Source organism: Mastigoproctus giganteus, chromosome 3 (assembly GCF_048544385.1).
Source record: "Mastigoproctus giganteus isolate SK-2022 chromosome 3, ASM4854438v1, whole genome shotgun sequence".
In the NCBI taxonomy this organism is placed as follows: Eukaryota; Metazoa; Arthropoda; class Arachnida; order Uropygi; family Thelyphonidae; genus Mastigoproctus; species Mastigoproctus giganteus.
The window spans coordinates 237,348,239-237,361,835 of NC_143577.1; the positions used below are offsets into that span (position 1 = coordinate 237,348,239).

The 13,597-nt window shown below is 35.4% G+C and overlaps 1 protein-coding gene across 2 annotated transcripts in view; it reads right to left on the bottom strand.

Moving 5' to 3' along the window:
• Nucleotides 1-2,705: 2,705 nt before the first annotated feature.
• The window catches only part of Ing3 (Inhibitor of growth family, member 3), a 114,673-nt gene continuing 103,781 nt past the window's right edge, over nucleotides 2,706-13,597 (bottom strand). For both annotated transcript variants that reach the window (XM_090369719.1, XM_090369720.1), the window contains exon 11: nucleotides 2,706-3,036. In XM_090369719.1, coding sequence (XP_090225845.1) covers nucleotides 2,920-3,036 — 117 coding nt within the window. In that variant the 3' untranslated portion in view covers nucleotides 2,706-2,919. The remainder of the gene's footprint in view (nucleotides 3,037-13,597) is intronic.

Genomic DNA, 13,597 nt, shown 5'->3' on the forward strand with positions numbered 1-13,597 from the left:
AATGCTTAGCGATTTTTTTGCTTACCACAAAGCTGGCTTTGACAATGCTGTGGTGCTGCATTCTTTGCTTGTTGAACATTTGCTGCTGGGTATCCAAGTTCTTCTTCAACTTCTGTATTTCATATTTTCGTAGTTGTCCATCAATTTTTTTGGTGATCCGCATGTCTCGAAGTGAAGTGTCTCTTCAAGTTGTATTCTTTGTTGACAGATACAGATTCCTTGCACAGCAAACATACAGAAAATCCTTTATTCAGAATAAAATAATAATCCCCCATCCAGTTATCTTGAAATTGACGATTCTCTGCATCTACTTTTCTTTTTTTTGACATAATCCCTGACATTGTCCCAAATTTATAAGCAATATTCAGAACTGTCAAACAAACTGTCTTCTACACTGCAGGCACCGAACTGACACGTTGTAACACGTTCACCACACACACACACACACACACACACGCTGCTAGTCAAAGTAAGAAAGAGACCTTGGTGGGAGAAAATGTGTGTTTTGTGCAAGTCATATGATGTCAGCTTAATGTGAGTTAGTAGAACACACCATGTTTTCTCCCACCATGGATCAGACAAACTTCGCTGAAATAGATTAGAGCCGGATCAAAAGAAGTAGAGGGCTGGATATGGCCAGGGGGTTGCCCATATGCCCACCTTGCTTTCTTGCATCATGTGCTTTTACAAATGCTAATCTAATTTACAGAGGTCTGTGTTTCCATATGATAAATAAAATGCCAATCGAATTTGATGATATTACCATAAATACTTCAGTTGACCCAGTGAGAGAAGGCAAATTGTTTGCAGATGGCAAGATAGATGGAGAGAAAGCACAAAGGGGCTCAAATAGAAAGCCGTTACCAAATGTTAACTTTCTAAATAAGTCTACAGGAAAATGATGCACAGTTTTTTCACAAATTATATCATCGCTGGACATGGACATGAGTTATTCAACACTAAACTTAAATTTCTTCATCTTGCTGACTCAGACTGCTGCTTTTGGGGATCTCAAGAGGATTGGAAGCACCTATATTACTGCCCAATTTATGGAGATTTGGGACAACTGACTTCTTTCACGCAAATATTTAATACAGGTCAGGAGCATAAATTCATTGAAGATCCAACCATGTTCCAGATTTTTCAAGATTATGCCAAAGCTTTATGTACTAGATGGAAGTCAGTCCTCTAACAACTGAGGACAACTTTAATGGTTATAACTGATAATTTTATTTTAAGAAAAAAAAAAAAAAAAAAAATGTTATTTTGTCTTTTGATATTTTTATCTGTAAATGAGTTAATACTTTTGTAATGTTATGGAATTATATAGTTCTGTCTTTTGCAGTCTCCTTCCTTCCCCCCCCCCCCATTTATTCCTTATTCTATTTGTCTCTATTCATACCCTTTCCATTATTATATTTTATTCATCCTTTAATATGCTGGACTCACTCACCTGCTTCAGAGTGGAATTTTACTTTATTTCTTAATTTTTCTATTTTCTTTTTTATTCATACTCTTTTTATTAATATTATTTTTTGAACTATTTTTATTTTTCTGTTCTCTAGTATTATTCTTAATTTTTTTTTTTTTTTTTTTTCTGGTAATACTATAATAAGCTAACAGATTCCTAACTGAGTACTTCGTATTACGCTATCTAATTTTACTTTATTCCTTATGCTATCAATTCGAGATATATATACTTTTATGCTATTTTTTTATCGACTACAATATGGCAGCTAGTTCAACAACATTGGTGCCAACATTGGGAGTCGTAACTTCCAAAAATCGCTAGTCAAATTCAAAATAAGAAGCTAACGAACGTTACTAAACCTATTTAATATCGCTGTGAAACAATGTACTATGTTAATTTATGAAGAATACAGTAAAAATTAAAAATACTTATCCCTTTATAGCAACCAAAAATCCACTGACTGTTCTCTTCCATGATTAGAGCATGTCAATTAATCCTTTTGTGAGTGATTGTAGTATCATCCTATTGTTCTATCTTAGACTAGCCACAATGAATCTTTCTGTGTTAAATACATGCTTGTCAAACCTCAATTCTGACATTATTAAAATTGTCAGAAATAGTAAAAGAAAATAATCCTTTCATGATGGTAAATTTAAGGGTAAAAAATAAATGAACATATTATATACTTCTAATTAATATTTTGCTTATGTCATGACTTGACTACAGACATTTAAATTTTTCCTCTGGCATATAATACATGTGTAATTTGATAAAAATCACAAGGAAATGTTGACAGTCTTTCACAGAATGTGTTGCTGTAATAAAAAAAAAAGATAAGCAGCAGCCGTTATCAATCCATTGTAGGATGTAAGCCTCCTCAACAATTCATGTTGAGGAAAATGGACCATAATCTGCCACGCTAGTCCAGTGTGGATTGGCAGATTGACTGTATTTAGCAGTCAGGGGCTTAAACCCCAGTCTACTCAGCGTGTGTGTGCTACTGCATGCCCACTCCTGACCACTTGGCTACGGAAGCCTCTAATTTGTTGCTGTTAATACTAAAACAAAAATGTAACCTATAATGATCAAGCCTAAATTATGTTGATTAAAAAAGACAACAACATGTTCGGTGCAGCCTTTATTTATATATACACGGAGTTGTTTTTTCCCCCTTCTTTTTTTTTTTTCCTTCAAGGAGTCTGAAAAAAAAAATTTTTTTTTTTTGAATGCCATAAAGAATGTAGGCAGTAAACATCCTACATACATTGACACACTACTACACCAACAGGAACCAGATGAACAAATGTGTAGTACACATATCACAGAATGCTAACTGCACAGTAATTAACCTGCAAGATTTCATTAACAGGAAGATGCAGCTGTTCTTCTCCTGTTTTTCCAATTTGCTTATGCTTCTAACCTACAGATGATCTTCCAACTTGTTTTCTTCACTTCTCTTTGCGCCCTCGCCTCTTCATTGAAGCAGTGCACTGTGGACAGTACCACTTTCCTTTAGGAGGTTGAGTAATGCCAACACAAGCATAGTGAAACCATTCAAATGGACACTATAAAAGAAAGCATAATATGGTTAAGTACAGAACTGAGTCTTCCCAATACTACAAAGAAATTGCATCATGTTTGTCACAAATTAACTATCTTTTGTTTTTACAAGATTTCCATGACATATTTCCTTATCTGAGATCATGCATGATTTCAGATAAGGAAATATCTATATCTTGTTACCAGAAACAAATATTATAATGCTATGTATGCATATTATATAGTATGAATCAGAGCTGTAATACTCAATATGTTCTACGTTGATAATAATATTAGTAAATTAATAAGAGGAGTTTACCTCAATATAGTACGTGGAACACTTCCGGAAGTGTTCCACGTACTATATTGAGGTATGCATATTATATAATATGAGTACTGCATTAATATGCCTAATATTAATACTAATGATAACAATAAATACTCATTTAATAATAATTTTAATCTCTCATAAGATTTTTTTTATGCTTTGCATCACTTTTCTTATTAATGTCTCTTGTTATACACATAAAAAATGTTTTGTGTATAACTTTTTTTTTTGAAGGATTTATTCTGAATAATTGAAGTTGTACGACCAGGCTGCCATGCACGGAAATTGAACTTGGCCTGTTATAACGTACGATCACTCATCGGTGAAGACAGGATATTAGAGCTGGAAAAGGAATTAGAAAATGTGAATTGGAATATCATCGGTTTGGCTGAAACAAGAAGAAGAAATGAATCACTTATAAGTTTATCAAGTGGAAATCTGCTGTACACTAATGGAAACAGTGAAAGGAGTGAAGGTGGAGTTGGGTTTCTGGTCCATAAAGATTTTAAAAACAACATTTTGGAATTCAAAAGTACATCACCAAGGGTGTCAAGACTAATACTCAAGATTTCTAAGAGGTACAAGCTAAAGATTGTAATGATTTATGCACCAACATCGAGCCATGATGATGAAGAGGTTGAAGACATGTACACTGAAATTGAGAGTCTTCTAGATGAGCAGAAAACCCACTACACTATTATTATGGGGGACTTCAATGCTAAGGTTGGAAAAAGGCAAAACAGTGCAGAAAGAGGAATTATAGGAAATTTTGGAATTGGTGAAAGAAATAAAAGAGGTGAAAGACTTGTGGAATTTGCAGAATCTCAAGGAATGTCAGTAATGAACACTTTTTTCAAGAAAAGGGTGAACAGAAAGTGGACATGGAAGAGTCCAAATGGATTAACAACTAATGAAATCGACTTCATCCTCACTAACAGAAGATATATTGTGAATGATGTTACCGTCCTGAATAAAGTAAATGTTGGAAGTGATCACAGAATGGTAAGATGTACACTTGATATAGATGTAGGAAAGGAAAGGAAAAAACTGACTCGAGTAAATAATACAAAGGTCTTTGAAATAACAGAGGAGGAGAAAAAGCAGTATGTACTGGAACTTAAGAACAAGTTTGAGCTTCTGCAGACTGCTCAGGACCAAGATATCGATGAGGAATATTACAACTTTCTGAAAGTGATAAAGCCCAAGAAACCTATAGGGAAACAGAAATCCAAAGAAGAGAAAATTAGTCAAGAAACACTTTCATGATGAACCAAAGACAACAAATGAAGAGCAAGAAAAACACTGACAGGGAGAAAATTGAGTATACTGAGTTATGCAAAGCCATTAGAAAGAGACTCAGAGAGGACATAAGAAGATTTAACACAAGAAAAGTAGAACAAGCATTAAGGGAAAACAAAGGATTTAAATCAGCAGCCATGAGCAGTAATACAGAAAGACAAATGATACTGAAACTGAAGAATAGCGATGGTGTACTTATAAACAGCAGAGAAGGCATAATTCAAATAGCAGAAGACTATTATAGAGAATTATACAAGGAGCGAGGGAATGATACCAGCAGTGGGGAAGATGGATTGCAAAGTAGCAACACATACGACATACCCAATATTCTTCCTGATGAGGTAGAACATGCATTGAAGAAAATGAAGAATCGGAAAGCCCCGGGGGAAGATGAAGTTACTGTAGAGTTGTTAAAATTGGGAGGAAGAGACATAACACAAAAACTGGCAAGGCTCTTCACAAAGTGCATTAGAAAAGGTATGATGCCTAAGCAGTGGAATAATGCAATCATAGTTTTGCTGCATAAGAAAGGAGATAAATCAGAAATTGGAAATTATAGACCAATTAGCTTGTTATCCCATATCTACAAGTTGTTCACAAGGGTCATTACTAACAGATTAGAAAGAATACTTGATGAGAATCAACTGAAAGAGCAAGCTGGCTTTAGGACAGGATTCTCAACTATGGATCACCTTCACGTAATATCACAGCTAATGGAGAAAGCAAATGAATATAAAACACCATTATGCCTGGCATTTGTGGATTATGAAAAGGCATTTGACTCCATACAGCATAAGGTAATGTTTCGGGCACTGGAAAGACAAGGCATAGATACTCCATATATTATGATTTTGAAGAAAATATATGAGAGTGCTACATCCTTTATTAGACTAGACAAAGTCAGTAGCAAATTTAAAATCGAGAAAGGAGTTCGACGAGGAGACACAATATCTCCGAAGCTGTTTACTGCTGCCCTTGAGGAAGCTTTCAGAAGATTAGACTGGTCACAGAAAGGAGTCAATGTGAACAGAGAGTACCTAAACCATTTACGATTTGCAGATGACATTGTGGTCATAAGCCACGATCCCAAAGAATTGGAGGAAAATCTTAATCAGTTATGCACAGTTAGTAAGGATTTTGGACTAAAGATGAATATGGCTAAAACAAAAGTAATGATGAACAAGTATGCCATGGAAAGGGAAATAATGATTGAAGGAGCAGTAATTGAAAAGGTGGAGTCATATACTTATCTGGGACAAGTTATTAGCTGTAATAATGATAAATGGCTGGAAGTCAAGAGAAGAATAAATTTTGGATGGATAGCATTCAGGAAATATAGTCACATACTGAAGAGCAATATCCCAGTTTGTCTGAAACGTAAAATAATGAATCAATGTATACTCCCCACCATGACTTATGGAAGTGAAACTTGGGCACTCACCAAAAGAATGGAAGAGAAGCTAAGAACTACACAGCGAAGAATGGAACGAATTATATTGGGAATCAGACTGTTAGATAAGAAGAGAAACACATGGATTAGGCAGCAAACTCAAGTAAAGGACATTCTTATCAAAACTAAAGAACTAAAATGGTCTTGGGCAGGACACATAGCTCGAAGACATGATGACAGATGGACTAAGAAAATAACAGAATGGTACCCAAGAGGAGTTAGAAGAAAACCTGGAAGACAAAGGCGGAGATGGATAGATGAAATTCATGAGTTTTTGAGTAGTAAATGGATGGCCAGTGCTCAAAACAGAAGGAACTGGAAAGTTGCTGGAGAGGCCTTCATCCTGCAGTGGATTGAAAATGGCTGATGATGATGAATTGAAGTTGTATCCCCTAGGTGAATTTGGATAATAAAATTAATAATTAAATGGACAAATTTTATCATTCTTCAACTCTCCATTCACTTATAAATAAAATCAAAGATTTCACGTCATCCAGGCATTTTTTTTTTTTACTGTTCTGATAATTAACTAAGAAATAACTTATTCTAATGAAACAGTTGTTTCTTTATATTCTTAACTTAAATGGCTTAATGAGTAATATGTCTACAAGGAGCTAAAATGTTATCAAATTTTTTTTTTTTTTTTTTTGGCTGGTGCAGCAATTTTTTGTCAACCTTTTGATTGTTATCGAAAGGTTGACAGTGTTTTGGAGGAGAGGGAGATAAAGAGGGCATTATTATTCATTTGGGAATTAATGACATTAATTTCACACAAACTAACTGAAAAAGTCATGAGTTAGTGCAGCATGTATAATAGGAGGGACTTTATGTTGAAAAATCTTGTGGATTAACTCAAGGCTAGAGGACACTGCAAAACTTTGAAGAATTTTTTATCAGCATGGCCTGCACCTATAAGTAGAAGGAACCTATTTTGTAGAGACAGAATACATTTGAACAAAGGCAGTGCAAGGGTCTTTACCAGTATCATTCATGCCTTACGGGTTCATGTAAATTTCTTGTTGGGGGGATTATAGTAGTATAGCTATGGTTTAATAATGCTTGTACACATCTCAAGAGTTCTTCTATGAGGCCTTAAATGCCAGAGATCCCTCTGATATTCAAATATATAGAGAGCAGTGATATTTTAAAAGAAAGGAAAATTAATGCTAGGGCAGCAAACGTGCATTCCTTTAAAGGATGTATTAGGGTAGTTAACAGAGAAGAACACTTAGTCAAAATTGCATGTGCAGTAATGTCAGGAGTGTTGTTAATAAAATGAGCAAGTTTGAATCTCTGGTTAGGACAACTAATGCTGATATATGGCCAACAGAAACTTGGTTCCACCCAAAAATAGAAGTAAGTTTCACTATGGCATGTATAATGTGTTTAGGAAAGATAGACAAAATATGAGGAGGGGGGGTGGTCATGCTTTTTATCAAAAGAAGTCTTGGATTTGAACTTATGTATTTCAATACAGAATCTGTGTGGTATGAAGTAGTTGGAAGTAAAGAGCAAATGAGAGTGAGAATATGCTACAGACCTGAAGATAAAGTTTTAATTTCAGAAAAGTGGACTGACAGTTCATGGTTACATGGTCTTTAACTGGGAAGATGGCACACTTTTTAAAGAAGTAGATCTATAATAATACCACATAAAGCAAAGGCTGATCATGAGAAATCACTGGCTAAGAAAGCTTATGAGAACACAAAGAAAAGAATGAATCTGATCTTACTATTACATAATGGATACAGGAAAGTTGTAGGTAACTTAGCTGATGAATTGAACAGGTATCTTTACAGATGAAAGACTTTTCATGGAGAGTAGTACATAATTAGTGATAGTGAAGTTACAGATTGTTTATTAGAAAAATTTTCAAATCTTTAAAGGCAAGTAAAGATCCTGGAGTTGATGGCATATAAGGTGGTGAGCAAATGTATTGAACCATTATGGTTAATTATGAGGGCATTATTGGACTTAGGTGGAGGTTCCTTTGAATTGGAGAAGTGCCAACATACACCAATCTATAAAGGTGATGCTAAGAGTGAAATCAGTAACTAGACCAATCAGTTAGGCCACTGGTTCCTATCACTGAAGTTCAGTGGCAGAGAAAGTTGTGAAAGTGATGATTAAGAATGCAATACAGAGACATCTTGATAGAAACGTACTGTGAAGTGGAAACAGCACAGTTTTGTAAAGGGAAAATCTTGTTTAACTAATTTAGTTAGCTATTTTGAAGATTGAGAGGATTATTATTTATTTGGTTTTTTTTTTAGGAGCATTGGCAACTAAGGCCATATTGCTCCGGGGATATGTGGTGGTTATTCCGTGACCTTTCCGTATTTGGTGGTCACGGGCTCGAACCCCGGTCTAATCAAGAAGCGTGTGCTACGCACTGCTGCTCCTGCCCACCTGGACTATGGAGGCGCTGATCGAGAGGAACAGACTGAGATTGTTTGGTCCTGTAAAGAGAATGGAGGATAGACTGCCAAAGAGGATATTAGAAATGAAAATGGAGGATAAAAGACCAAGAGGAAAGCAAGAAGAGGTTAAGTGTAATGTGGAGAGAAGATGCATTAGCTGGGAGGAGCTGGAGAGAGAGAAATGGTGGGAAGATAGAGCTAAATGGAGAAGACTGGTTTCCTTATTGACCCAGCAAGAAGCTGGAACAACAATGGTTAAGTAAGTAAGTACCAAATGTTAGACACTAAAGAGTTTGATACTTATATCCTAATACTCAGGATATAGGTATCAAATAATCTTATATCCTAATACTCGGGAAATAAAAAGGTAAGAATCTTATATCCTGATACTCAGGATATAAGATTCTTAAAGCTTTGAGATGATATAATTTTTAATTTTCTTGGTTGGTAGCAGTATATTTTAGTGTTTTTTAATTATATAGTATTTTTATTTGTGCAAAATGCTGTTAAGTAGTAAACTCATAATTATGAATTCGTAGTCCATTTGTATTTTGTTTTTTCTTGAGACCAACAAAAATTTGGCATTTCTAACTGGTTTACTTTGTTAAGTATTTTCAAAATCCTCAGATGCAAACCTAAGGGGACATAAATTCAAATTGGAGAAAGACAGTTGTAGACTTTCTTGCATCACATGCCTCTATTACTATTTCTAAATGTTTTTAGATTGTTAAAGAAAAAATAATTTGGGGGGAGAGGTTAATGTAACTTATTTGTTTTGCTTTTATTTGAGTTTAACATGATGGTTTCCTAAAAGGAAGTTAATTGTTGGTAATAGTTCCTTGCTGATGCTAAACTAAAATTGTAAAACTTTTTGATTTGGGCCAAAGGTAATAAAATTTGCATTTGGCTGCCCATGATTGGCTATTCTTTCTCTGTCATGTGAATATAATTATTTGGTTTTGCATACTAAATTTTATTAAAGCATTTTGAAATGAACATAATCCTTTAAGTATACATTAAAAACTAAACTGTTACGTAATCACTTAACTCATTGTTTGTCCCATAAGGATCATTTTGATTCCCTCTTTTTTTTTAAACTCTGACTTCACTCTGGAATAACTTGCATTGCTTTTGAAGATTTTATTTATTTATTTATTTATTTTTAAAGTTTCTTTATTAACACAGAAGCAGGCATGTTATATTGCCACAAGCACTACTGCCCCCTTAAATTTAAATATTAAAATGTATCAACACTAAGATTTGGTACTGGTTGTGCACAAATATATAATTTAATAATATTTTGGATAGAAAATCTTGAGATTATGAAAATTTTGATGCTTATAATTTTTCCCCCCAGGAATAGAATTAACAATCAAAATAAGCAGCAAAAGGATTAATCAGTTTGTGTTAATCTATCGTTCAGCCAGAATGTTTCTTTCAAATTAATACAATAATAATATTATTATTATTTAATGTGGCATGCTGCATAATGGAAAAATTGCGCATCATTAAGAAATGTAATAAGGTATCAAAAATGATTGAGACAAGTTAAATAAAAAAAAAAAACCACCATCTCTCCATTTTTTATATTTTTGAGAGAATTTTAAATACCCTGAGGGATGTTTATTAGCTCAGTGGCTGATGGAAAATGGTTTTACCCTAAGTTCACCCTTGGGCTTAGGAAACAGGAAATACAGCAAGGGGCAAGATCTGAGCATATAGGGAGGGTGGGGAATAGTGTTGTGCTCATCTATTATGTGGTGTTTCCACAACAGTTGAGGCTGTGTATACCATTTTCATAACAAGTCATCTCTGGCCCACCTTTTGATTCAGTTTTTTAAAACTTCATTGCAATATTGTCCAGACTAATTACATTTCCCCACAGTATATGAGTGTAGAAAAAGGTGATGATGATATACTTGCCAACAAACCTTATAGTTCATGAGTTATTTGTATGTAGAGATGTGCTATGCTCCTTCTGTGGACTTGGTTTTGATTCAGGATATCAGTAGCAGATCTAGAACTCGTCTGCAGTGATTATTCTACTTAAAAAGATCATTTTTCCAATTGTAATTTTTTTTGTCTTCAAGGATGACAGCAGTTATTGATGTTGATGGATGTACTGGGATAATCATGTTTAGTGCTGGTTCTTCCATCTTTTGCAAGTGTCAGTATTTATCTCTTTGCTGAATTTTATATTATTTTAAGGTACTTGAGACAAACAGCGAAATTTGTACCTTCCCAGATATGACCTCAATTTTCATTAGTTTCAATTCTCCTTAGAAGAAATAACCATTTTTCTTTTACTATTTAATGTCTGTGTAAATTATGCTCTTAGGATATTAAAATGCAGTTCTAACTTATTAAACAGTGTGTGTGTGTGTGTGTGTGTGTGTGTGTTTAATGGCGATTCCCAACATGAAAGGTATTAGGACCTATAGTACTTAGTATACCATGTATTGGTTGAAAGGACAGAGGATATTTGTTGACATTGACTGGACTTGAATTTCTGTAAATTCTAATTTTCAGGAAACGGAGGAAGGTTGTTTCAAATAACAAAAGTAGCAGATAAATGAGGAAGAGGGGAAAGTTTCTTGTTTATGCATTGTCACAACCACTGGTCAGAGAAGTTTACAATTAATTACTGTGACAATGAGTACAATCATTAGCAGTCACATGGGATTGAATCACAGTCTACTGAAATGTATGCATTACTGCACTCTTGTGCTTGGCCTCACAGCTACAGCAAGCTGTGAGGCCAAGCACAAGTGTGGCAAGAGTGTAAAAATGGGTCATCAGTTAACACTGACTGCCCTCTTTTGGATATGGTCAATGAGCTTTAGAAAGGTTTTGCTAGCAACAACTCAGATTTGGGAACAATATTTCATGGTAGGGCAGATGTAAGATTTGTTTTTTTTTTTTTTGTTTTGGTAGTTGTTGGCACATCGGCATCTGTGACCATAATGCACCTCCCAAGGTTTTTGCAGTACTTTGATCCAAGCCCAAGGCGGGATTCGAACCCACAACCTTAGGGTTGCCAGGCAGGTACTTTACCCATCTGGCTAGCCCGGTCGGCATAAGATTTGTATGGAGTCAGCAATAGGTGCAATGCTCTTATGCCAAGAGAGAAGTTAGAAATCAGGGTTATCCCTAGTAAAGATATGTGATCTTTTCTGGAAATCCAAGAGTTGTTAAAGCGGAGCATAGGAACAGGAAAATTTTCTTTGTGAGGAGTAAAACAGGGCTGAGTTTTACTCCTTAGAAGGATTGAAATTAACTAAATTTTCTTCTCCCCAGGAATCAGCATTTGTGGAATTAATAGTGAATGTTCAAGAAGTTGTAGTTGCTTATGCAGAGGGGAATATAAGTGATACCATCAGCAAAATTATGGGTAAGATTTACAGTCAGAGAGAGGTCATTAGTATACAGGAGGAAAAGTGAGAGAAAGAACAGAACCTTGGGGAACTTCCATGTTAGTTAAGAAGTTAAAGACAGAAAAGCATCTACCATTGCTCACTGTGAGCAGTGGAAGAGAAAATTGGCTACTCAGTTGCAAAAAGGTAGTCAGGGAAATGGGTAACGTTTTTTGTAATAAGGATAAGTGGACTAGAATCAGGGTCTATATGCCAGGAGTGACAATTAATGATGTCACTAACAGTGTGAGGTTTTAGAGGGGATAAAGAGAAAATTATAATTCATATGGGGGGGGGAACTAATGATATTAAGCACATTATGATCTGATGATTTGTTGGAAAAATATTGGACCATGTTGAAAAAATGCTGCATCAGGTCAGAGTGTGTGTGTGTGTGTGTGTGTGTGTGTGTGCGCAATTCTGCCTGGGAAAAATAGAAGGGACTACGTGCTGAAAGCCTTATGGATTAACTCAAGACTGGAAGGACTCTGCAAGGGTTTAGAGAATTTTTATCAGCGTAGTCTGCACCTGTAGGCAAAGGGAATCTATTTTGGTTAGAAATGGGATACGCCTGAACAAAGTTGGCACAAGAGTTTTTGCCAGCATCACTGAGGAGTCTGCATGGGTAGCACAGTGGTATCGTCACCATCCTCCCCACACCGGGTGGAAAAGGCCCCGATTCAACACGAGGAATTTAATGGGCTTTTTTCACTCTGTGGCTGAGTTAGTCAGTCTCAGGCGTAGATAGCAAGGTTCCCCCCCAGAAACGGGGTTTTTCATCCAGCAAAACGGGCAAATCATCCCGAGAACACACAATTTACAGACACAATATGCGTGCATGGGTATATGTAGGAAATTACCGGATGACCCTAATATTATAATAGTTTTTTTTTTTTTTTTTTGTTGTTTAAGTATCACTGAGGATACCTTAAGGATTTGCAGAAATACCCAGTTGTGGGGGTTGGAGTAACAGATGTGCATTTATCTGATGATATGGATCAAAGTAATGCTTGCATACACCTGAAGAAATCTTGTTTGTTGTCACAACAGTTGATACTATCAAGATGTTTGGAAGATAGTGATATTTCAAATAAGCAGGAAGGTCAAACTAGGGAATTAAGCTTAAATAACTTCAAGGCAATGTCAAGGTAGTAAACCATACAAGGACACTTAGTGTTAACTGTATATACAGTAATGTCAGGAGTCTTGTCAATAAAATGAGTGAATTTGAATGTCTGGTTAGGACAACTAATGCTGATGGGGAAAAGTGGTGCCACCCAGAAATAGATGAGTTTCACTGTGGTATGTGCAATGTATTTTAGGAAGGACAGAAGAGGCAGTGGGATCATGCTCCTTATCAAAAGCAGTCCCAGATAGAGAAATCTCAAGTGCTAGTACAGAATCTTTATGGTGTGAATTGAATTAGCAGAAGCAATGATATAATGAGTAGGAGTAATCTACAGATCAAAAGATCATGATGAGAGTCTCTACACACAAGTGGAATGAGCAAACCAGTGTGAATGTCTTATTATGGGAATCGAATGGAGCAAGTGGGAGGGAAACTCACCATGCAGAACAAAATTTTTAAACTAATTAGATGTTATTGTTATCAGCATTTTAGGAAAAGTACTAGGGAAAAAAATAAGCTAGATCATCCCCCATGAACAAGATGGCATC